At 31.6% G+C, this 26,999-nt stretch overlaps 2 protein-coding genes across 5 annotated transcripts; one reads left to right on the top strand and one right to left on the bottom strand.

The window, feature by feature from the left end:
* Nucleotides 1-1,045: 1,045 nt before the first annotated feature.
* APG5 (autophagy protein Apg5 family) lies at nucleotides 1,046-12,501 on the bottom strand. 4 transcript variants are annotated; one of them, XM_012219343.4, is made up of 8 exons: nucleotides 12,157-12,501; nucleotides 11,700-12,088; nucleotides 11,539-11,605; nucleotides 6,823-6,912; nucleotides 6,348-6,435; nucleotides 3,302-3,445; nucleotides 1,953-2,084; nucleotides 1,046-1,584 (listed from the first exon to the last, which is right to left on the bottom strand). In XM_012219343.4, exons 2-8 carry the CDS (start codon nucleotides 11,927-11,929, stop codon nucleotides 1,250-1,252), a joined length of 1,086 nt encoding a protein of 361 aa, XP_012074733.1. In that variant the 5' UTR covers nucleotides 11,930-12,088; nucleotides 12,157-12,501; the 3' UTR covers nucleotides 1,046-1,249. The 4 variants fall into 4 exon arrangements, with proteins under 4 accessions (XP_012074733.1, XP_020535782.1, XP_020535783.1 ...); XM_020680123.3 differs by having other exon boundaries at nucleotides 11,700-12,069; XM_020680124.3 differs by having other exon boundaries at nucleotides 11,700-12,063.
* A 12,151-nt stretch (nucleotides 12,502-24,652) lies between these two features.
* On the top strand, nucleotides 24,653-26,455 carry LOC105636152 (Pmr5/Cas1p GDSL/SGNH-like acyl-esterase family protein). The gene has a single exon (XM_012219342.4). The coding sequence runs from the start codon at nucleotides 24,973-24,975 to the stop codon at nucleotides 26,110-26,112; it is 1,140 nt and encodes a 379-aa protein (XP_012074732.1). The 5' UTR covers nucleotides 24,653-24,972; the 3' UTR covers nucleotides 26,113-26,455.
* The last annotated feature ends 544 nt before the right edge of the window (nucleotides 26,456-26,999 follow it).

Below are 26,999 nucleotides of genomic sequence, written 5' to 3'. Positions count from 1 at the left end.
AAGGTAAGATGTCCAATAGTCAACGTAATACAGTCTTAATTGACGGGCAAAGAGTTTTGAAGACCTTTTTCTTTTTCGGTTTCGTTGTTTCTTTCGTCAATGATGATGACGTCATATATTACTCGTTTATGATCCAAATATCACCTACCACAATCATCTAACTTGGTCAACAAAACGGAAAGGCAGAGGCATAAATTTGCACAACTGTCCAATGTGGCATACGATACAATCTACTACAACGTGTACTGCTCTTATTTTATTACCGTAGAAAGATTTAAAAAAAAAAAAAAACTATCTAATGTTAATGTCTATTTAGCATATCAAATTGACCTGTTAAAAAAAAAAAAATATTATCTACAGGATTTATTTTTAAAGTGTCTTTTAATAGTAACGTAACTAAATATCTATCTATAGATATTAAATTTTAAAAATTTCTTTCAAATGCACTACTTTTAAAGATTCTCTATCCTTCTTTTTCTTTCTTTTTTAGTCCACAATTTAATATACAACCAATCAAACTAAAACAACAAATATCCACATTGTTTAAGAGACCTTAAAAGATGTAGTAAACAATGTCTATTTATTTTTTTTACACCTCAACTTCACATACAAGATAGAAATTAGCATTGAAGGACATTTTTAAAAAAAAAACTTTCCATTTTTCTGATGTGGAAATTAAATAAAAACAATCCACAGTAACATTACAAATGCTCTTAAATAATGTGGACATTTATTACTCTCTGGTAATTTGATTGTATATTAAATTGTGGACCAAAAAAACAAAAAGAAGAAAAATGGTGCGAAAAGGATCTGAAATTAATACATTGGAAAGAGATTTTTTAAATTCAACATCTATAAACAGACATTCATTCAGTCGCACACCCTTCTCTTCCATAAGACACATCAGTCACATGTTCTACAATTTGGCACTTTTCCTAAATCAGCTTCCTACGTTCTACAATTTGGCAATACAAATTTAAGTGTACATATGTATATGTAAAGAAGTAAATAATTTTTGAGATTGCAAACATTAGAAACAAAAAGATTTAAAAAAAAAATGTAATAATTTTCCATTCCTAAAGTTATCATCACAGGTAAAGGTTAAATGTGAATATTTAAATAATTATATATCTTTGTACCTATTCTGCACGATTCTCTATACAACGAATGCATTCTTTGAAATTGCCCACAAAGATTCTAGCCTGCCCTAATTGCAAGGGCAAAAAATGATAAAGAATGAAAGATTGTGCTACCTGTCAAAAGAATTTATATGTGAAGATTTAACACATACACAAATATGAAGAAAGTGCTCAGGATTTTTCAAGTTGTTCGCTATCCATGAGAATGGTATCTCCAGTTTCGGTTCAATACCTTGAATGCGTACTAGCTTAATTTCAGCAGTACCAGATTCACAAGAAGGCTCCGCAGATGGACATGAAAGTTTGTTGCTGCTAACCTCTTTTGACGATACTTTCTGTTCATCTTCGTCTTCAACTCCAAATGACACATTATCAATCACGGACTTACCAACCAGAAATTCTGGAATTAGAGTTTTCAGTGCATCGTGTAGAGTGAAGTATTTACCTGCAGTACAAGAATATAAGCAAAGCATGAGACATGAGACATAATTATTATGAGAACAACCGGATAATACACTTTAAGAATGCAAACAACCGCAAATTATATGTTCTCAGATCTATCACATCTTATCACAAAATTGCAATTACAATTACAAGTTCTGTAATTTTTTCCACTGTTAAACATAAGCATGTTTGCATGGATTCAACACACAGCATCATATGGAAAGTTGGTGCAAAGAATAATCATTCAACCATCATAAATTATTGTTAATGCTCTTTTTATGGTACAATGATGCAAATAAAAAAATATAAAATTTTAAGGTGACTAATGCAGAGCATTATATTTGCAAATAACTTGAACGAATAGATTACCTTCTTCTCTTCGAATCTCAACAGGTCGATTTATATAAGAAATTTTGTCCCAACTATCAATTTTAGGAATATCTTCTAAGTATTGAAAATCCCCAGTAACACTCCAAATGTACAATCGAACTGGAATTTTACCTGAAAAATATCCAACAAACGTTAGATAAAAGATGAGAAACTAGAAATTGATCCTAAAGCATATAAAATTAAAATATATATAAATAAAACCAACCATCATATTTATATGAACCTTGCAGAAACCACAACCCAAAAGCTAACCCATATTGGAGCACCCAATAAAGCTCATATATTGAAAATTTGCAATCTCATACTTTCAATATAGACATTCCAGTATTTTATTTTGTTATTCTTTCCTTTTTCCCCTGTATAGATAAGAATATGGAATTCAGTTTCTTTATTAGAACATAGCTGTCAAGTATGTCTCTTTAATGTATTGGGTAGTCATCCGGTGTTCACCTTTTTATTGAGTTGCTCAAAAGGTCAAGTGTTAATGAGAGAATTAAGCAGTGTTTGCTCCAAGGTTGAGGTCCGAAACCCAGATATTAAAGGGTTCTCTCTATAATGAGCTCTTAATTTTTCTATTGTAAACATAGGTGAAACAGGAAGAGAAACATCTAAACATGAACGCCTAAGTCCCATCCACGTAGTTCCAAATCCTAGACCTGTAGCTCAATCACAGATGATCATAACAGGTGGGTTCTGTTGTGTCCATACCAATAAAAAATTGAAAATTATAAGTAAAAAATCTATCTTCTATATTGGTGGCTATAACCCAAACATATCAGAGTTTGAAGTAAAATGAAGTTCAAAATCAGGCATGCAAGTCATGCTAGGGTTGGTCTACAAAAGCTGTTTCTTCAGTTCATAATTTAAGGTATTAAATATCAAATTATGCATTATGTAATCCACGAGCACAATTATGCACCAAGAAATTTTGTCTCAGTAGTGATCATAACTTCCTCTAACTTGGTTGACAATGTAAATTTCATAAAAAGATAATTTTTCCCATCACTTTGTATCTTTTAGTTAGGTAAGGAAAATTTCTTCAGATTCAAAGATATTTTTTCTCATTAAGTTCTATGCCCGCTAATATCCATCAGCGAGTACTTACCAGCATTTATATGGTCAACATCATTTCATCATGTTGAGTAAGCAAAGTACTTCATCTTAGCCATACAACTTTCTGACATGTGCAATGACATTCTTATTTTCTCAGTCTTTTGACACAAGTAAATAAACATGCCAATCCAAAGGGTCCATTCACAAACCCTTGACTTGTTCAACTTAAATTGCAAGACTGTTAAAACTGCTTAATTTAGTATAATTCTGCTAACCTATCTTCATTTGCCCAGCCGTATCAGCTTCGACCATGGTTTTTTGAGATTTTGGTGATAAAGAATCCATTTTCAATGTAAATTCATCTTCAACCATTCCAAGTTTAAGCTTTGATGATGCGCGTAAGTAGGCTTCCAAATTACCTGCCACAAAAATCAGATGTCAATTAGGAACATGAAGAACTTGACCACTTCGGCAAACTACTTGAAATAGCAAGACCACAACTTCTACAAAAGAACGAGTAGAAACCACATAAAATGGTGGGGATAAAAAACAAATTAAAATTCCTATTCTAACTTTTAAAGTTACTGAAGTCGATGCCTGTCACAAGATTTACACCCAAAAGATTTTTTCACAAGTTTTAAGTCCTTTTAATGAATCAACACATGGAGATATGCCAAGCTCCTTCATACAAATATTTGCAAACTTAAATATCTAATAACTGCCTTGGAAATTGGTCAAATTGAAATTTCAAATACAGGAACTGAATTTCACTAAATCAAGGATTTTTCAAATCTCAACATTGTGAAATTTTATCAATTCAATATCCAAATTAAGATGACAAATTAGCTGGCAAGGGGAAGGATAAAAAGGAATTGAAGACAACAAAACCAAAATGTTCTAGCAGATGTCATTGTGCAATGCAAATCATTAAATGCACACACAACTAGATAACAACATTGACAATAACTAGTAGGCCTAGTATTTCGGACAAGTATAGAGGACATTTCTGTAACTTTAGGTTTCTCCTATTTCTAACATACAGAAGAAAACTCTATTCTAAATAAGTGTTTGTAACCTTATTCCCTAACAGTTTGCAGGTGACCGATGGATATGGGAAATTGCCCAACAACCTGCATGTTTTTTTTTCCCCTCCTGCTTCTTACTTTTCCAACATTTTCATCATCTATGCATGTTTCTCACCACGTTATTTGCTAATAAAGAACATTCAACCAAAGGAAAACCCCTTTACAGTACGAAACCAACCAATACGGAAGTATTCCTGAACATTAGCAAAGAAAAATGTTCCAAAAACCCCTTAGTCTGCACAAATTAGAATAGCAATTCTAACTACAAGCACAAAATGACACTAATCTCATCTAAACATTCAGGGTTAGAATTGTATTGCTTCATAGATTTCCGAAGGTCTTGCAACATATGAACAAGACAAGTATCAAAATCCTACAGGCCATACAAACAAAACGAGTATAGCAGCCACATGAAATAACCATACCGCATTAGCAAAGAAAAAAAATTCCACGCTTTTAGAAACAAAACCACTTAATCTGCACAAATTAGAGTAGCAATTCTAACTACAAGCACAAAATAGCACTAATCTCATCTAAACATTCAGGGTTAGAATTATATAGCTTCATAGATTTTGAAGGTCTTGCAACATATGAACAAGACAAGTATCAAAATCCTACAAGCCATACAAACAAGATGAGTATAGCAGCCACATGAAATTCCCATACAACAAAAAGTATAAAATTTAACGAAATTCTTTCAAAGGAAATTCTTCCATCTTCATTTTCAAATCCTTCGCTAGAAATGCCACCCGAATTCCGCAATGATTGTTGATGAATGAAAGCTAAAGCATTTATCTAATTGCCAACTTAAAAACAGATATCCACATACATTATCTGACCCAATATAAATTATGCTAAAACCATTTAACTTGGCAAATTACAGCAGAATCAATCATCATAATTGAACACAAAGCAGTCATGGCTATAATGAGTTTGATTGCTTATGTTGTAATTTCAATTTTGGCAACTTAAAGTTCTTGTTACATGGAGACCTTCATCATATTTATGGGCAAGTTTTAGAAGGTACCATAGCTGAAATTAAAAAAAAAAAAAAATGGATGATATAATTGGTATCTGAACTTTGCCAATTTTTCTTTTAGTATATAAACTTAACTTTTTATCAATTAAGTGCGTTTGTGCAGAGTATTTTATTGGGAAACTAAGACAATTTTATCCCAATTTTACTCAATAAATTACATCGAACATAAACATCCACCTTTTTTGCATTTCTTTTAACTTTCTATTGTTTTCTATCTCCCCTTTCAGAAGAAACAAATTCAAAAATTACTTATAACTTTCTTTCTGTTTCACAACAAATTCAACAAAAATGATAGGAAAAAAACAAATAAGAGAGAAAGGTAGTTATTTGAGAAATGAATGACGTGAAAGACTGGAGTAAAATAGTTCATTTTGATTTTCAGGCAAGAAATTCTGGCCAAATGCACTTTACTGTGAAAATTTTATTAGTTCAGACACTTAATTGATGAAAAAATAAAGTTTAGACTCTGAAATAGAAAAATAAGTATAAGTTCAAATACTAAATTTAGAATAATCCCAATATAAAATAGGGTTAAGACAACTTTTAACTTGTTTCTTCAATTCATGAATTATGAGAAATGACACTATTCTTCAATTTTCTTGACGGATTGTTATTTTGATAATTCAATGGATTCTAGGAAGTTCCCGAGAATCTTATATTCATTCTTTGCAAGTCTTTATCCTCCATATCTTTTAGAGGGAGTTTGTCATGCAAGATATAACCATAGATTGTGAGATCACAAAATACAGTTGGTTAGCAAGATATAACCTCGTTTGCACACGTTAAATATAATCTCTAACTAAAACCAAAAACTAATTTAATTTCAAATGATTGATGGATTGAAGCAGTGGGAGGTAACAAGGGATAGACAAACCTAAACAGATGTGGAAATAAGTAAAGATAAGGACTTAGAGATACTAGATTTTTCTGAAGATAAATTCCTAATTGGGTGGAATGAAAGAAATGGATCCGTACAGCCAACTTCAACTAGTTGGACATTAATTGACAATATAGACAAATCAAGAAATGATCTTTCTCATTGGTCATCAAATGGTACACTTTTATCAGTCATGCTCTAAACAATTATCTTAGTCAATTATCTATATTGAAATTTGTACGTGTATCAATTCAAACCAGAAATATGAAATCATAAAACGCAAATGATTTGTATTATCCTAATCAATGAGGCTCACATACCATTTATTACAGAGCGCCAGAGCTCCACCTGATCAGATTGAGACATGTTCATAACATTCTTGCAATTTCCATTAATTATATAATCTGCCTGTAAGCACAGTTGAATAAGTTTAAGGAATCAATTAAACAACATATGCTTTTCCAATACAATTCTATTGAAAACGACACCAATTGATAAGTCAACAAAAGAAAATACAGAAGTGAACCAACCAAGAATGCAATAAGATTGGTATACAAGTTAGCTACATCTCTTTCAGTTTCAGATTTATCTTTTTTTTTTTTTTTCCCAGACATTAATGCTTTGTAGATTCCATACTCAAGAATACTTTCTAAAAGTTCAAACTATGGATCTCAAATATATAATTCTTATTTATGCATATTTAACCATTGCAACTTGCATGGTGGGATCAGTGTTCAATAAAATTCTATACAATTCATTAAGTTAAAGTAGAGAAACATGAAAACACGAACTAACCTCCTTCAATGAATTAATAAAGCTCCACTTTACTGAGTCTTCACCTTCACAAGGAATCAACAAATTGCTGGGATACCCTCTAAAGTGAACCTGAGAAATAAAAATAATAAAATTGACCACTAAGTTGAAAAGTTATTGCATAATGAAATGAAAGAAATGGCCAATGATCTCCATCACTAAACAAATATACTGCTATGAAAATCAAGATGCCATCTCTAGCTGTTGATTGTGAAAAACGAGAGGGCGACAGAGAGAAAAGAAAGAAATTAGTATATCAGCGGATCATTGATATTTATTTAATCAAGTTTCCAAAGATCCTTATTAACATGGTCAATATTTCACAAACAATTGACCGCCGGGGCTTCTGGTGGTTTGATATTGTTTTTTGCCAAACTGTTTTAATAGAAGTGAGGGATCGGTCCACTAAGTGAATATGAAGCAGCTAAAAGAGTTAAGACAATAATATCTCAACAATTAGAAATAAATGGCATTGATTGCGGTTGGACTAAAACAATTAAAAACTTTCATTATAAAACACTAGAAGTAAAAGATAAGGTAAGTAGTTTGTCTGTTACGAACCTATTTCTTCCAAGTAGAAGAAGTAACATATATCCTAATATAAATAAAGATACTTAGTAACAAGTAACCTAAACAATAAATAACAAAAGAAACCAACAATTAAATAAAGAAAATTAAAAGAAACTTAATACTAAATTAAATAAGAAAAAGAAAATATGCTTCTGTATAAGAATAGGTGCCTCCAAATGCACACTATCACTACACTTCTCAAATCTCAAGGCATTCGAGTATCCACCGAAAGAAAGGGATTTTGATAGAATATAAATTATGATGACCATCGATGTTAGCTTATAGAAGCCACTTTACGGTCTAAAGAATGAAATGGTTTACATTTGTTTCATATCCAATGGCTTCCTATTTAAAGAAATATAAACATTTGCAGTTAGTGAAGGAGCAAAGTCAAAGAAGAGTAAATTAACATAAAAGCTAGAATCAACAAAACCCAGAAATTCCGTACACTGAGACAAAAAAATACCCTGCCAATTAACAGCTATCAATCCAAAATTAACCATGAGATATGAACAAGGAAATCAAGAAAATGCATATTCAAAGGCTCAAGAACTTTAGAAATTACAGTATGGAGTACAGATTTTATCTAGTATTTATTTTAGATTTATAGGATATTTCTAGTACAGATTTTATCTAGTATTTATTTTAGATATTATAGGATATTTCTAGTCCTTTTAGAGTCTATTTGTCTATTTTTATAAATAAGTGGCTATTAAAAAGTTTAAGTCCAAGAGTTAATTCTGTAATTTTATGATTGCTGGAAGTTTTTCCCCGTTTATTGAGGAATATTTATTTTTATTTTTTTGTTATTTTAGAGTTCTTGCTCATTTAGCATAGCGGTATTCCTTTTTCAGTTTATTTCTGGGCATCCAAATCTTCGGAGGCTGAGGACGAGTTTGATGTCCTATTAAGTAAAGGTTTATCAGTAGTTTGGATCTATATGTGCTTTAAATTAACTTTTCAGCCAATACAATTACAGCAGATTCTGATTTTAGCTTTGAGTTGTGCGATGCAATTCTAACTAAAAGGTCTGATCCTTTCATTTGCTTAACATTTCCTGTATTTTCTAAAGAATTCAGATCTGCCACACAGATAGTCAATCCCTAATTCTTGATTTTTATACACTGTATCTCTGATCTCCTAAAATTTCAAGTTTTCCAAGTTATCATGCATCACTTTGGTATCAAAGCTCGTGGTTTTGCCATTATGTTCTGAAAACATGAAAGACCCTTCAGTGTTGGAGTGGGCAATGGCAAAAGTTGGAGACACCTTTCATTGAGAAGTTTTTTTGAGGAGCAAAATCTTTTTAATTGAGATGTGTACTTTGCAACAAGGTGGTCAATCTGATATTGACTATGCTAGAAAACTGAATGAGCTAACAAGTGTCGAATTAAAGAAGAAAAAGGCTCACTGTTTAACGATTCAAGGCAGGTTGAGATCACCATTTCAAGAGCAACTATCAATCATGAGAATACTTGACCTTGAAGATGCCATAATTTCATAGGCTATTTATCAACATTGGGATTTGAGAATCAGGATAAGAGAAACGTAATTCAACCCATGCAGCATATTGCATGCAGAAAAACCAGCAACGCAAAGGTTGAATAGGCTACAAACTTTGTAGAATAATGCTGAAACTTATAAGAATATTGGAAACAAGAAGTAAGACAACAAAACAGCCAACCTAGCGTTCATTACAGCCAGAAACACCTAAACAACTACAAGTGCCAAGAAAGCTTAATCTGCAGGCAGACATACAAACACAAATGGAGGATCAGCTCAGGAAGCAGCCAAAAAATGCATTACAGAAAGCAAATCATGACATTTGATGTGCAGAAAATTTAGAAAAAATTGCTGGAAAGACCATGGAGCAGTTGGAAAAGCTAAAACAGCAACCGTAAAGACCTGAAGAGCAGATACTAAAGGCAGAATCACAAAGACAACATCAAGACGAGCCTTGGCACAAAATCGATAGCTAGAGAAGGTATTAAAGAGGTTAGACCTGCCATCTCAAAATTAAGCAAACAAAATTCCTAGATTTGCGTCAACCAGAAGTTAAACATGAAGGACCAGAAAAAGCAACTCAGTATTTTGAAGAGTTAATTCAAAAGGTTGATGTTGTTAAGAACACACATAATTTCCTTTGGAAAAATGAAGATCAAACTTGAGTGTAAACAATTGGTAGACAAAAGCACTATTAGGGAAATTGTAGAACAAAAAATGGGAAGAAGAAAACTAGAGTTGGTAGCTTAGAAAAGCAAAGTTACCAACTTGAAACTATAAATAGGCAATCGAACAAGACACATTAACAAAATTTTCATAACAAGAACCTGGAAATGTTTCCCTAAGAGGAGACTGAGCATCAATACAAGGAATTCAATGAAAACATTCAAGCAATTTAACTCTTCAAAGTGCTTGTGCAGATGAAAAGATGGGCTGGGTCCAAGATGAAACAAAGAAAGTAGAAGGGACAAAGTTATCTAGCTACATCGTTCGAAATAATCGGGATGCTGGGTATGTATTGCTTCTTACCAATGTTCAAAAGATTAATTTTTATATTCCAACTAATCTTGGAAACAAGTTTCAAGGAAGCATTCAAGTATTCTCTGTGGGCTGCAAAAAACCAAGAAGTCAATATGGGATGAATTTAAAATTGGGTTATGGTACTTAAGATTCAAATCAATACATTCTTTATTTTAACAATAACACTTTGGTAGTTTAAAACTTGAGGTCAGAGTTTCAACTAACCAGGGGAGAATGATGCAGACAAGGAAATCAAAAAAATTCAAATTCAAAGGCTGCAGAATACATTTATGGTTTAGATTTATCTAGGATCTACTTAATAGTATATTTCGGTCCTTTTAGAGTTCTACTTGTATGTTTATTTTAATAAATAAGTAGCTAGAGAATAACTTTAAGGACCGGAAATATTTACATGTATTTTATCATTTTAGATTTAGTTTAGGATAATTCTATTTCTTTTTAGTTTATTATTGGGAGTCCAAATCGTTGAAGAACGAGGGCTAGTTTTAAAGCCCTAGTACGTAAAGGTTTAGCAGTAATTTTGGTCTACACATGATTGTAATGCTTTTCAATTAAGTTGTCAGTCTATAAAATTACAGCAGATACTGCTTGTATCCTTGAGTTGTAGGATGCAATTCCAACCCTATAAAATGTCATTCTTTCTTGATAGGAGTGAGTCCTAGATCCTATTAGTGTGATGCTAGTAGTTTATTTTTCATTTACTTTTTTTATCATTATTATCTAAAGAAATTCAGATCTGCCAACTGATATTCAAGCCCTAATTTTTGGACAAACTCTAGCCCTAATCTCCTAAAACCTCGAGTTTTTGCAAGCTTTCCTCACCAAGTCCTCAAAGGGCTAAAAAAAAGGTTTCCCTATAATATATGTGAGATATTCAACGAGCCACCCAGAAAATCAAGAGAATGGCAAACACTGAACAGCCACCCAGCAGGTAGTTATATTAATAAGTTCACTATGTTCCAATTTGAGTTTTCAATCTTGATCCTCTATCTTCTGTTTAACGAAACAATTCAAGAAACATATGTAATGTCTCTAAGCAGTGAATACGCATGTTGTTATTTCTAATATATATGCCCTTTGAGCAAGCTCTCTAATTCACTACCTTTCATCCCAAAACAACCCAGAAAATTAAAGGAAATCAGGGCTGAATGAGAAGTAAAATACAGCGTCCTGTAATTAGCGAATATGACCTCATGCTATGCCTAAAATTGTCATATATTTCTACTTCCGGTGGCCAGCAAATGCAGAAATTTCTTATATTTTCCTAATCCAACCTTTCTTCACTCATTGAAAACTTCAAGGACTTGCAACATTCTTATGATGTCTACACAATATGTTACCTGGCAGAATACTGCCAATAATTTTATTCCCTCCACAGATTCAGATTCAAAAGCACATGCCTATAAAGCATACCACAGAGGTAAAAGATCACTACCTAAACATGCAGGCATAAGGACAAGAAAAATATAGCACATTTTACAATATTCAAGTATTGCAACAACCTGTTTATCTATTAAACTACTTTCCAACAATCATTGAAATTCAGTATCTAGAAAAACTACCTTAACCGCACAAACAACATACCGTCAAATTCCAAGGCCTTTCTGGTTCAGCACAAAGAAGATCAAAAAGAACTCCAGTTGGTATATACCTGCAACCAAACACTTACTAATACAGATCTAAACCGAAAGTCGAAAAAAAAAAAATACATAAAGTAAAAAGGAAAGAATGAGAAAACAACTTACCACTTAAGAGGCAAGCCATTATAGTCAAACCAGACGGTATCGACACCAGGAGGCAAAGACGAAGCGAAGTGAGGCTTTATAAGAGAAATAAGCAAAGGCAAGTAACCAACTCTTGGAGCTAAGATATGAGCGGGAGGCGGAGGAGGAAGAGTCGTTACTTCAGATTCGTGGAGATGAACCTGTAGCGGTATTGCACCTTCCCAGACGTACTTTTGCGCCTCAGCATCCATTTCTCTTCCTTCCTACTCCCGATTTCTTGGTTGCTTTAAGACTATATACATATCAAGCCAAGAAAAATGGTGAAGGATCGGCCGGAGGTTGGAGAAGTAACGGTGGCCAGACAAGAATTGAAGATTATTGAAATCTGAACCTAAGAATTTGTTTGACTCCTGAGAAAGTGCATGAAAATTAAAATTAAATTTTTAATTGCAGATGAACTTTAATAGCTAAAGATTACCTGGAAGAACTGATAATAAGACCAAAAACTGCTTCGTGGTATTGGTCTGCAAACCCACCGCCTGCTCTACGAAAAAACCCCAACCACCACCACTAGAGGCGCAGCCACCGTCAGAGCCGCACCAAAACCACTCAGATTAACTTCGAAAACTTGTTTCCTCAAACAATAGACAAATCGATCTCTCCAAATCCAATCTCGATTTTAAATATAGATTGTTTGACGTGGCCACAGACGAAAGAACAATACAAGAGAGTAATCAACAAGACAAGATTGCCTTACAAAAACACATTAAGCATTCAAAAAAATGCTCTCAAATCACCTAATTTAAACTTTGTACCGCTACCGTTTAACAAAATTAGTTGGACATATTGGTTATAAATTTTTATTATTTTATTTATAATAAAAAAGAATAATAATTAATAATTAAGATAAAATATTTTATTTACTATAGTGTCATTTTCTTTTATATTCATATTCTTTTCTTATTTTATATACATGTTCTTTTTTATAAAATTTGAATATAAATTTAAAATAAACAAGTTCACAAGATTTTACAAAATTTAATTTTTTTTAATATAGAATGAAAAAATAAATTCAATTAATAAAAATAATAATAATAATTTTTACAGAAAATAAATAGATTATAATAAAAATAAAGTTAAACCAACTTATATGAGTAGTCATAAGTTAAAAATTGAATATATAAAATAATGATTATAGTTAAGACATTATAATATTTTATATGCATAAATAAAGAATTTGAAAGTTCAATTATAATTAATAACAAATAACATTAGAATTTTAAAATTCAATTATAATTGATAACAAATAACATTTTTGATACATAATATAATGTTGATATTAAATTAAAATTAAAATTAACTTTAATGATCGATAATAATAAGTTGAGCGATGAGTGTTCAACATATTCTTAATAATGAAACCCTTGACGATGAAAGTGAAAAAAATTCTTAATAACGAAATTTAAAAAACTTGCATAAATAAAGTAATATATATTTAGTGGTAAATACAATATATAATTATTAATTAAGATAGGATAAAACTTATATAATAGAATTAATAATTTCCAAATAAAATATGACAAAACTTCTATAATAGAGCATAATTTGAAATTTTTTTTTTTGGGAAAACCTTATTTATATCTTATATATGGAGAATCCAAAATGTCAGAATTAACAATGCCTTTAAGTAATTGAGGCAAAGAAGCAAATGTAGTAAAAATACAATTAATTGAGTACAATCTGCTGAAACGAGCCAAGAAATTAGCTGCTTGATTCCCCTCACGATAGATGTGGCAGAAAGAGACATTGAATCCCGAGACTAAATTCTTGATCTGAATGACAAACCGAGGCGTTCTAGCTGAAGTTGAGGAAGTGATGAAGTCGATGGTAGTTTTTGAGTCACTCTCTATAATAAGGGGAAAGGTGTTTAAGCTTTGACACCATTTGAGACTGAAAAATAAGGAATTTAGTTCAGCGTCTGTAGAGTCTCTGGCATGAATTGGGAAGCAGTATGCGGCAATGAGGCTACCTAAATGATCTCGAATTATGGCTCCTCCTGCGGAAGAAGAAGAAGAGTATGAAGCATCAACGTTGAGCTTGTAAAATCCAGCTTGTGGTTTTACCCAAGATACCAGCTTAATTTTCAATTTATTGCCGAAGAATTCAGGAAGGTAATCTTCAAATAAAGAAATGGGTTTGGCAAATTTGGATTCAGAGTGAGCTACTCCCCATTTATAGATCGTGGTACGAATTTGTTCCAGCAATTGGGGAATATGAAAACCACCTCCTTCGCCCCATGTGAGACAGCAGTATGCTGACCAAATTGAGTAGAGAATAATTTGGGAGATAAATCTCATTATTATACCTGGTGATGATTTAGGAGCATAAAGAATCCACCATGAGATTAGTTCCTGCCGAAGGGAATTTGCTGCTAACGGTTTAGTGCAGATTGAATCACGAAAGAATTTCCAAATCAGGGAGATTGTCGAACAGCTAAAAAAAATATGATTAAATGAACCCTCTGCTGAACAACAAAATGGACAATAAGAAGCAAGCTGAATTCCCATTTTTTGTAATCGAGATGGAAGAGGTACAGCCTTTTGCAAGACTTTCCATGTGAAGATTGAGATTTTAGTAGGAATATTTGGATCCCAGATCGAACGGTAAGAGAGAGTGGCTGATTTCTTTAGTCTCACAAAATCATATGCTAATTTTAGACTGAAGTTCTCCCTGTCGTTTGCAATCCAACGGGGGCCATCATCCTCAATAGAAATTAAGGTATTAGCTGTTGTTTGAATTCGACAAATTCTTTTCCAGGTACAAGAATCAGTAGTTTTAAAATTCATTTGATCTCTTCTATAATATTTCTTCCGTAGCAGCATTGCCCATAACGATTTGAAATTTTAATTAGTATAAAACTCCTCAATTAAGTATTATATATTAAATTTCTCACTTTATTAAATTTATTATTATTTTGTAAATTATTAAAGCTTTTTTATTCTCTTTTAATAGTTTTTATTTTATTCTTTGATCAATAGAATTTAGATTTAAATAGTAAACTAATATAATCACTCAAATTGAATTACATTTATTTTTTAAGCAATAAAATTAGATATCAAATTAAATTACATTTATTTTTAAGCAATAAAATTAGATATTTTCCTCAATCTATAAATTTAATAAGATTATTTTTTTCAATCTCAATGTTTCCCTCTATATTCACACTTTATATATATTAGTAGATAGATTGTCACCCTATTCTCAAATGTGACTTAGGATTTGGAATAGAATATTATAAATGTGGATCAAAAACACAACCGGGTTAACTTAGTCCAAAGCTTGCAAAATCTCATTTGGATGCCACAACTCCTTTCTTCCACTTCCCTCTCCCTCTTTATCTTCTTCCCGACTATTCTTACTCTTTCTCTATTCTCTCTCTTCGAATTTCGTTATTCTCATCCCTCTTTCCTTCTCTTTATATATATCTTTCAAATTTTTACATTTGTGTTTAGAGCATAAATTTTGGGTGAGGCAATTTGTTGTATAACTAGGATTTTCTCTCAAATTACAATAAATAAGAAATCTAGAATTAAAGTGAGCAAGGGGTCTATTAACTCAACCAATAGCGATAGTGTGAGATGTAGCCACAACCTATATGTCCATATCTTGACATCTTGGAAAAATCTAGGAAGACGTTTTTATTGATCCTCATATTAGAGTATAAAAGTGAAATTATCCTCAAAACTCATTTTATTCATACTTGTTTTAATGATTAAAAGAAATATGAGGTTTGGATTGGGATGAGAAAAAAATATTTTATGGTTTTTTGTATAGGAATAGGAGCTTAAAGATGGCAAGTTTTTTACATGGATTTATAATGAGCTCTCACCTAGGAGTATATAGATTGTGTATTTGACGTTTAAAAGGATTGATGGGCTTAAAGCCAATTTACGGAGTTGGAAATAAGGCTAAAGAAAGCTGAGAAGATGGCAAAGAAGAGGAAAAGGCGAATAACATCTAAAGGAAAATTGAAAAAGCAAATGGAAAGAATAAAATAAAAATAATTTGTTGAAGTAAGTATGTGCAGTCATTGTGTTTATGTGTTTGATTTATTGGGCTGTTCAATTGAAGATATACATATAAGTCTTAATTAATATTAGATGTCTACCTAGAATGGAATGTAACAATGTGACAATTTGCTCACTTTCTATTGAAGAATATTTTGGCCATTTGTGCAAAATGATAGAATTTCTCTTGTGCTTAAATTACTAAAGCTTGTGTTTTGCTTGAATAACAATTATGCTATTAATCATTGTGCAAGTGTCTTGGATATTTTAAAGATCAATGACATAGTTAAAGAAAGAAATTGACATTTATATATAATGTAATCAGGACATGTACATCAAGATCCTTGGATGTTACATTATTATGTTCATATGTCTTGGATATTTTAGAGATTAATGATATACTCTCGGAGAAAAATCTCACACCATATCCTTCTCTAACTTGGAACCATATTTATATATCAACAAGGGTTTATATATTGTTGTTAGCTAAGTGTTAAAAGAAAATTATATATAATAGAAAATGCATAATGTGTAATATCCTCAATTTTGTAGTTCTTTCTATTATAGCTTTTTCGATGAATTCGGTTATCCGAATAAAAGGAAAACTTAGAATAATGGGAAACACTATATAGTGAGGATGTTAATATTAATTAAATGAAAAATTAATTGATCTTTACAAATCAATTTGAAATCTTAAAGGAAATCAAAAATGAGTTAAAGAGGAATGATTTCTCGGTAAAGCACGATTTTACCCGAAAAGCCTGAAAAACGGTAATTTCAGTATGATTTTTACTAAGTGGGGTTTAGAATATTAAATACACTTGGTTTATACCTAATAGGACTAAAGTAAAGTGATTAAAAAGATTAGAGTGCCAAAGGATGAAGGGAAAACAAAAGGGAGGATTATAGTGCAATTTTCATTTAAAGGACATGGAAGGAATTTTTAATAAAGTTTATTATATAATTTTTATGAAGAAGTGGAGAGAACCACGACACTTTCACCATTTGTTGCAGGCCAAGCCGTTCAAGAAGAGAGGAGGAGGGTTTTGATTCAAAACCAAGCAAAAAGGAGGTGAAAATCAAAGAATTTTCAAGTATTTCTTAAGAAAATGTTAGTTATCTTCACTTCCTCCTTCTTTTCTATGGATTAATTTTTGAATTCCATGAACTTTGAAGTAAGGTGCTTGCTTGTGTATTCTGATTTTGGTGAAGATGAAGTGATTAGAAGTAATTTTAAGGTGATTTAAGATAATTGAAAGTAGTTATGCATGAATTCAAGTCTAAGTTGCATAATTCACCAAGATGGATGATTTTGAGTTTGTTTTTGATATTCCATGAACTAGGGATTCTGCTATATCTTCTATTATCATGTTATTTAAGTAATAGAAGAGTTGGATTGCATGAATTTGTGCTGGAAGTGAGTTGAGAATGCTTAAGCAAATATATCATTGTTGAACTTGTTACAGTTGGGCTGCCTGAAATTCAGCTTCTGTAATTGACCTATTTGACTAAGCAAATGAATTTTAAAATTCATGAAATTTTATATGGAGATAGCCTGAGATGTTGGGTAGGTCACGTTAAAAGGGCAAGGCCATTGGATCAAAGGAAATGGAGTTATAATTAAATCAATAAGGCTGCTCAGCATGAGAAAAACTGAAATGCAGATTTTATAATTATGTCATTTGAAAATGAAAAAGAGCTTAAAAAATTATGAAATTTTACAGGGCAGTACCCTAAGATGTTGGGAACATGCTGTCAAAATTTCAGGGCAATTGAATATGAGGAATTCAAGATATAGTGAATGGAATGCAAGCTACTCAAATGCTGAAATTCTGCATTTCATAAACATTGAAAGAATTTAGCATGCTATTGACTTCTATTGTTTTCATTATTATTATTATGTGTCTAGGATGTGGTTAAGTATTGGATATGAAGTGTTTCATGCTTCAACTAAGATCATATGACACCTGGACAAGTATAGTGAAAATGAAAGAAAAAGCATGATACTACATTCTAATGCTTAATTTGCATTCCTATAGACGTGCACGCGTGTACATTATGTAGTAGGAAGTTAATGAGTATTAATCGCATGTTATAGCTTCTGAGAGAAAGGGAGTTGAGGAGAGGGTGGTTGTTAGAGGACAAAGGCTAGGGGAGCTTTCTATATCAGGTTAGTGTATATTATTCCTTTTCTACTTTTATCTAAACAAAATGAAATTGATTTTGCAACATATTTTCAATGGATTTGCTTTATGACATATATTCATAAGTTTTTAAAGAGGAAAAAGATTATTTTGAAAGCATACGACCTAATGACATATGTAAATGAATTTTATGATTCTTATATTTTGAAAGAGGAGGATGTTGGCCAATTGATACCTGTATTATGAGGGGTGGCCGTGATTGAATGTTTTTAGCAGTGGTTGTTAAATGAAATGTTGTCCATTGTGATTTTGATATTATTACATAAATGGAATGATTTAAAAGTCTTACAGCTGATATAGATATGGTTATTACACCGAATATCATTTCATTTGTTGAAGTTGATATTACGATCGATTGAACATGGATATCATCATTAGATGATATATGATTGATATGAAATTCTCCCTCTATGTTCAGGTTGTAGATTGCTCCCTCTTCTGTTGAAATCATATTACAGATTGAGGTTGTAGATTGCTCCCTCTTCTGTTGAAATCATATCACAGATTGAGGTTGTAGATAGCAGGTCTAGATGTGCACATTAGACACTGATGGCCCTCAGAATTGACTCTATAAAAGCTGTAAAGACTATATTATGAATTGAAATGATATTGATTTGTTTTGTTTCTTATTTTCTTTACCATGGTGGATTTATGAATTGCCATTCCTTATTGTTTTTGTTAGTACACCACTAAGCCATATGCTTAGCGATAGTTGCTTTTGTACTATCGCAGGAAAAGGAAAGAAAAAAGAACCAGGAGAGGATTATTTTTATTTAATGTAGATAGTATGCTACTGAAGTAGCTATTGTATATTTGACTCTATTTGGAATATGTATGATGTATTAAATATTAACAGAACCTCTATGTATATTTGAGCAGATACATATAAATTATGATTGTATGAATTTAAAATAATTAATTTCTATTATGTATCTAATGTTTGAAAATGATTCCAGTATGTAATTAAATCATCCATGGGCTTATGGGTTATGGACCATTTTATGTTTTTAATAATATGTTAATACTATGTTTAAGAAAATATATATTGAGATTAATATCTAGTAAATTACAGACATTTCTTTCTAACAGGTGAACAAACCAAAAGAAGTTATACATTTAATAACTAAATTATTTTGCTACAAGATATAAAAATGAAGGAATCAAAATGATTAAGTCCCTTGTAGTATACTTAGTAAGCATTTATAAGAATTAAGTGCTTATTAATTATATTACGGGCGACATGCCATGTCTTACAGTAGGGTAAGGTGTGACATAATGTGATATCCTCTTTTTGTTGCTTTGTTGTTCTAGATGTAGATGGTCTTATTACTTCTCTTTTTATAGTGTTGGATGGCATATTTGACTACTCTAATGATCTGCCAACCTTTCCATGATATTATACACATACACCAAAGTAAACACATGTGAAAAATAAAAATCATACACATGTGAAAAAGAAAAACCATAGTTATAACTATAAAATAAATATCTTAAATAAATATTTCAATATTAGTGCAGGGTCTTGTCGAGCAGGAGTGTAACCCCCCATTTTTCCTATGTTTCAATAGTAGTTTACCGGTCTGTGAATAGTACCAACGGTCCGGAAGTTGGTATTATTTTTGGTCCGGAAAAATTACTATTTATGTTTTATATTTTATTTAACATTTTTGGAGCATGTATGCATGGTTTTTATGGGTAGAAAGTAAGTAAGGAATATTTTTGGAGAATTTAGATAATTAGTGAATAGTGAATTATGGTGTTATATTAAGTAAGGAAATTTGAGCAATTATTTTTTATGGAGGAAAATTAGAGAGTTTTGTGGAGTTGGAGACCCATAACTCAAGTTATGTTTTAAAAACACAGCAAAGGTCAATGTTATTTTTATGCTGGAAATTTTCTATGTTAAGTCATTTTGTTTAAGTATGAGAATTTTTATGAATTACTTAAGTTTAAATTAAGTTTTTATTATGAGAAGACTAAAGAAAATGAATTTTATGAGAAATGTTTTTGGGCTCTAATATACTTGGTGTGGATTTGATGCATGATTTGATTTTATTATGTATGATGAGCATGCTCGGCATTTGATGTCATTATGATAAGAAGTTATGATCATATGCTAGGCACGTGGGTGTCTTATGTTAGGGCGGACGCGCTCTATATGTTATGAAAAGGTTAGCGACCTAAGGCCATTATGAATAAGCTATGAAAACTTATCTGTTTCTTTTTCTCCTAAGTGTATGTGAGCCCTTACACAATATTTTTAAGGAAGTGAAATAAATGAGATCACATTATGTTAATAACTCTTAGTTTACCATAACGTATTTATGATATCAAATGAATTTTTAAAGCATGATGTGTTGGTGTACATATGTAATACATGTTCAAATTTAATGATTTTATGTCTATAAATGATTTTTTTTAAGTATGTTGTCATCACAACATTGGTTTGTTGTGTTTTATGAGCACCACTGAGTTTTATACTCAGCGCGATGAGTTTATCACGTGCAGGTTGGAGATTGTGCTTGCTGCTTAAAGACCTGAAGAGTAGCATCAGAGCTGAAGAGATATTTTGGTAGCTACTTAGTATTTTTTTTTTTTTTTTTTTGTAACTAAGAATTATGGCATGTATAAGTATTACATTTTGGAGACTGTATTAGTTAATTTATAACTTAAGCATATTGTTGTAAATTATTTTGGTGTATATATTGGGAGATAAACTTGGAACTTATTTAATGGTTAGAATATTAGAAGTTGATATGTTTAAATGCATCTATTTAATTGGTGAATATTAAAATGTTATTGAGGATATGAAATGATAGAAGTGCTATTGTGTTGTTATTGGAGTTTGATGGGGTTTGGAGTTTGGAATTGGGAGTGCTTTGTATTCATATGTTTGGCAACTTCTATTTTTAGGGGAAACTCTTGTAGTTTTTTTGTAGGACTCTCCCAAATCATTTTCAAAACAAAATATTATTACTTGCTAAACTTATGAATACTAAGTCACTTCTAATTCATAATATGATTGCATGATTTATATGTAGGTTAGGATGGTGCCTCTGGCACCGAATGTGGCATCCACCGTCGGGTCTTTCGGGATCGGGCGGCGGGTGTTACAAGGAGGCTATTTTGATAAGCCTTTAGAATAAATTATGAATAAATATAAGGAAAGAGGACAACCTTACCTTAAATCCCTAGTTAACACAATTGAACCAAGCTCCATTCCTCCTTGAAGAATATAATATTTAATCGAATGGAGACACATCAGAATTAAATTAATCCATCAATTATGAAAATTTATATGCTCCACCCCAGAATCCCTTTGAGATGCAATCATTCAATCCAATCATAAGCCTTAGACATGTCAATTTAAAGAGCCACCTTACAACAAATGCCTAATCTTTGATGCACAGATGTACAACCTCATGCACCATCATAATAGTATCAAAAATCAAGCATCCTGAGAAAAAAAAACCATTGGAGAAATAATTGAAGACAATACCCCTATCAGATGATTTGCGAGAACTTTGGAAATCATCTTGTATAATACAATATAAAGAAAAATAGATCAAAACTCAATCATGTTCTTTAGGTCATTTTTTGGAATCAAGACTATATGGGCGTTGCTTAGTGCAAGAGGGTACTACCATTATTAAGATAATTTAAGCAAGCATTCGTAATATTCTGGCTGATCTCATTCCAGAAATTCTGAAAAAATGTGAAATTTGTCCCTTCTAGACCAAGCGACTTATCAGATTTCATTAAGAATACTGCACATTTAATCTTTGTAGAAGTGAACTTGTCATAAGACTTTGATTCTATTCCTCGATTACAACTCATCCACATAGCATAGAATATTATCAGTGTCACTTCCATAAGAGCAAAAAACGTTATGAATGTATGAAATAATGGTCTCCAATAATCCTAAACCATTTTCATCTTTAAGTCACGTAAAGTGATTTCCTTTTTCGTTGAATCGGCACTTATGCATAAAAGTATTTAGAGTTAGAGTCTTCGTCTCTCAGCCAAAACTGCTTTGTCCTTTATTTTTAGTAAGTTCTAGTTCCTCCAGAGATGCCTTATGCTGTTTTCTAACCTCCTTAAATGTGATTTAAAAAGATTATCATGTTCATAATAAAAGTATTGAAGTTGGTTTTTATATCTTACTATATCTGTCTTCGTAGACCTAACAAAATCACTGTCCCAAGCCATGAGAGCTTCCACACAAACTAATATCCTCTCCATCACAGTAGCATTAGAAATACAACATAATTAAAGATGAAAACTAATATATTCACAACATGAGCCCAGTAAAAAATCCATCCAGTTAGTTGTAGCTATTAACTAATACACAATTCAATCTCTCCACCATCCAGTCACTAGTTCCTATGCTCCTCTTCCATATAAAAGGGTGTCATCATTCTCAAGTCAATAAATTGAATTCCTCAACAGTATCCCAAAGATTCTCTGTTAACTATTGTAGTTGGAGAACTCGATCGATTTTCATAGATGAATGAAGAAGATCGTTAAAATCACTTAAACAACACCATGGTAGTAAAGATTTTTACTTAAGCATTTTGAGTAGATTCGAAGATTCTTTACAAAGAGATAAAAACTAACTAGACAATATGAGAACATTTCAGAAACAGTGACCGGAAAATATGATACTACGAAAAAACTAATTACTTGATAGTATTTTTCACTCTTCACAAAAGAGTTAAGCCATTGATACTTGGAAAAAAAAAAGGAAAATAATGGATCGGAAAAGTGAGTGATACAAAAAATTTGTGGTTTTTAATATCTTTCATGAGAAAGAAAAGGAAAAAAATAGGGTTTGGATTTCAGAAGAAAGAGAGATGAAGGCGAAGTTATTAATTGTGAAGAAGGATTTTATCATCAATGGTCAATATGGTCATCTCCTTTGCCAGTGACAAAAAATTATGGTAATTTTGGATGAAGGGAGGCCATTATGTGACAAAATGAAAATTTAAGGGGGTGTGGATTAGTTTTTGAACATAGAAGTAGGCATGACCATTTTCCAATTTTCAGAACCGGAACTGTCGGTTCAGAACTGGTGGAAACCAGAACCGTGAACCATCGATTCTAAAAACCGGCCGGAACCGGACAAAACCAGTGATTTTTCTAACCGGTTAGACCTGGCGGTTCCACCGATTCAAACCGGGAATTCCAACAGAATGTTTTTTACTTTTTCAAAATTTATTTGTGAAATCTCCAAATTAACCATTATAACAGTTATATAACGGTTAATTTTAAGGGTATTTGAAGAAAGTTGATTTTTTACATTTGCTATAAATTTCCATTATTTTCATTTATTCATACACAAAATTATTTCTCTCTGCTACTTTCTACTCTTCAATCTCTCTATCCTCTCTCATTTATTATTGTCTAAATTATTGTCAAATAATATCTTCAAAGTTCAAGCCCTTTTTTTTTTTAAAAAAAAAGTTCAAGCTTTTTTTAAATTTTTTTTCTTGAAGTTTTTTTTTTAAAATTATTTCATAAATATGTAAATTTTAAATTTTCAATGAAAAATATTTTCTAATTTTTTATTTTATAATTATACGATTTGCCAGAAAATCGATTGGAGAACTGGCTGAAACCGTCGATTTTAAAACCATAACTAGAACCATCAGTCGGTTTGGCTCCAGTTCTGAAACCGTGGCCAGCCCTACATCGAAGTAGGTATGTGTTAATTTCATTATGGAAAGTGGTTTTTTCCCTATATATTGTGTTAGCGACAGATTGACCGAGTTTGAACTTTAAAAGATGCATTTAAGTTTGTCCTATAAAATCAATAACTATGGTTCAAGCTAAATTAGAATCTAAAGGTTAAAAAAAAAAATGATATCCAAGCAAGTTAAATTAATGAGATAGATAGAGTATATCGGGTGAATGCTTGAACATGTACATCGATCAATTTTAAATTTAAAAAGTAATGAAAATAACATATATTTATAATATTACAAATTTTAAAAATATATAAATTAAATTAAAATATAATTTAATAATATTAATGAAATTTTCAAGGTGCTCAATCAACAACTGTTACCAATAATTTGTTTCTTCAAAAAATGAAATTTTTTTTCATTAAATACAAACAATATCTTATTAAATTAAACTCAAAAATTGTCATGCTTCGAAGCAAATTATGTAATTTCCCAGCAATATATATTGAAATTTTAAGTATCCATCAAGCAAGTAAATATCACTATCCGTTCTATAATACTTGTCGCGTTTCAGAAAATAGTTTGTTTCAAAATACATATCTTTCAAGGAATAATAAATATTTTTTTTCATAGTTGTTTTTTATATATGACCGATAATTATTACTTCAATTTAATGATTTTTTTAGAAAATTAAAATTAAATTGATGGTAATATAGTCAATTTATTCAATAATTTATTATACTTTAAATAAATTTAATAATTTTAAAAAAAAATGTGAAATTTCAAATGTGTTAAATAGATTATGAGATAGAGGTACGGTTAAATTATTAAAGATAAAATAAAATAAATTTCTTCCCTATCCTATCCCGTCTTATCCCGTGAGTTCGAAACTGTCCGCACGTGTGGAGTGGAATGTAACAAATAAAGAGCAATAAATCTAATCACCGTCCCAACCGAACCGGATAAAAAGATCGCTACACCACCTTCCTTGAATCCAAAATTTTTTAAAAAATTATATAAATATCAAAAACAAAAACAAATAAAAAACCCATGTTGAAAAACGTCAAAACAAAAATACCCAAAAAAAGAGAAGTCGAGATTGATAGAGATTGTGAATTCGTTTGTTGTTCCATTCCCATCAATCCTGTACGAAATAATAGTCCCTTAATTCACAATCTCCTTACCAAACCAACCCTTCATTTCTTGACCCTTTAACCCCAACTTCAATTCAATTCAATTCAATTCAATAACCCACAAGACAAGATCTTGCCATGATGTGAGATTGTGGTATTGTTTATCTGGAATTTTTATTCAGGAAAGCGAAAAGAGGAATAATATAATGTTAGGAGGTGTTCAATTGGGTGTATTGGCTGCTTGTGTTGTTCTTTTTGTACCTATGGGTATGGCTGGCTGGCATTTGAGCAGGAACAAGATGCTTTTTTTTAGTGGTGCCCTTTTTATTACTCTTGCGGTAGGCGTTCATTTAACTCCTTATTTCCCTTCCATTTCTGATTTTGTTACTTCCGTTCAATCTGTTGTTGTATTTGATAATCGTGAGGATTCTTGTATTAATTTGGTTAATGAAGTTGTTTGGGATGTTAAACGTAGCCATGCTGATACTAAAAGCAATAGTCTTGTTCAATATAGTAATAATGATAGTGAAAATGATTCTATGAGTTATGATAAGATTTGGGATTGGGCTAAAACAGGAAAAGTCAAGGCTTGTGAGTTTCAAAGACTGGACAGGTTTGATACTTCAGATTTGCTTAATGGGTCTTGGGTTGTGGTAGCTGGGGATTCACAAGCTAGGTTAATTGTTCAATCTTTGTTGAATTTGATTTTAGATTCAAAACGAATGGAATCCATTGAAGGTGATTTGTTTAAAAGGCATAGTGATTATGAGATTGTTATAGAAGAAATTGGTATGAAGTTGGATTTTATTTGGGCTCCTTATGTGGTTAATTTAACAGATTTTATGACCAGTCTTAAGCAGAATAGAAGTTATCCTGATGTTTTGGTAATGGGAGCAGGATTATGGCATATGCTGCATGTTAATAATGCTTCTGATTATGGCATTGATTTGGAATTGCTGAGGAGTTCTGTGGTGTCTCTGTTACCATTTTCGCCGGAGTTGGGCACAGATGGCCCTGTTACTGGTTCTGTATCTGTTAGATCGCCACATTTGTTTTGGCTTGGCATGCCAATGTTGATTAATGGCATGTTAAATTCAGAGGAAAAGAGGGAGAAGATGAGTGATGAAATGTGGCATGCTTACGACAGAGAGCTGCGGAATAGTAGGCTCTTGCGTAGTTATGGTGGGCCACTTTTATTACTGGACATACAATCAATGAGTTGGAATTGTGGCCCTCGGTGCACTGCTGATGGGATGCATTATGATGCAGCTGTTTATGAAGCTGCTGTTCATATTTTGCTAAATGCTTTGCTTATTGAATCTCATCAAAAACTTGGAGCTACGTAGTTTGGACTTCTATTAGATTGCATGACTATCATTTTGAAGACAAGAAAGTTACATCAAACCATCTTAGAGCTTTTGACTCACACAACATGCGAAGTTTTGTCATGTTGCAACTTTGATATTTCCAGGTTTTTCCCTTTTGCCATCACATTAACTGAGGAGTAAATTTTTGTATCAGTATCTACATATTGAAATTCATTGTTTCTTGTTTATTTTCATATGAATGAATGTTGAATACTCACAATACTTGTATTAAATGATAAAAATCAATAACAAAGATTTGTACCAATAGTAAATAGATGTACTTTTGGCAGTCTAAGCATCCAATGAAATTCTTTTCATGGAAGTTCTCTTTTGCTTTCTGGTTGTTTCTCATAGATATTGGTTTGCAGATTTTTTTTCGAAATTTAAAAACTATGCTTGTAAATATGTTCCTTTTTAACTATTATGCTATCCTGCTTATGTTTATTTACTTATGTGTTTTGGGGACAATCTTTCTGCTAATTCATAAATGCTATTATATTGCAATTCTGGTGTGAAGTTAATATCATTTCAAAATTGGAACAAGGAGAAATTAGTTACTTTCTGTTTGCAAGGATGTATTCCAACTCTCATATGTAACTAATGTTTTTATGTTTTACACTAGCATTAAAAGACAATGAATGATTGTCCTTGTTATGCATGCTCGTTTGTTCAATTGTCTTCTCTAATTCTAGCTGCAACATTTGATTGAGCCATTTATTTTTGCACATTAGTCACTTGTCATAGTGACAGTGGACCTTTCCATAATTGTTTATGAATGCATCTCCTTGAACTTTCCAGTATAGGAGCTGACTTGAACCACTTCACCAACTAAATTGCTAAATATTTCACATGAAACACATGAGGTG

Source organism: Jatropha curcas, chromosome 4 (assembly GCF_041381405.1).
Source record: "Jatropha curcas cultivar XTBG-Jc1 chromosome 4, XTBG_Jcur_1.0, whole genome shotgun sequence".
In the NCBI taxonomy this organism is placed as follows: Eukaryota; Viridiplantae; Streptophyta; class Magnoliopsida; order Malpighiales; family Euphorbiaceae; genus Jatropha; species Jatropha curcas.
Note: the sequence above shows the minus strand (reverse complement) of the source record. Positions and strands in the feature narration are given on the sequence as shown.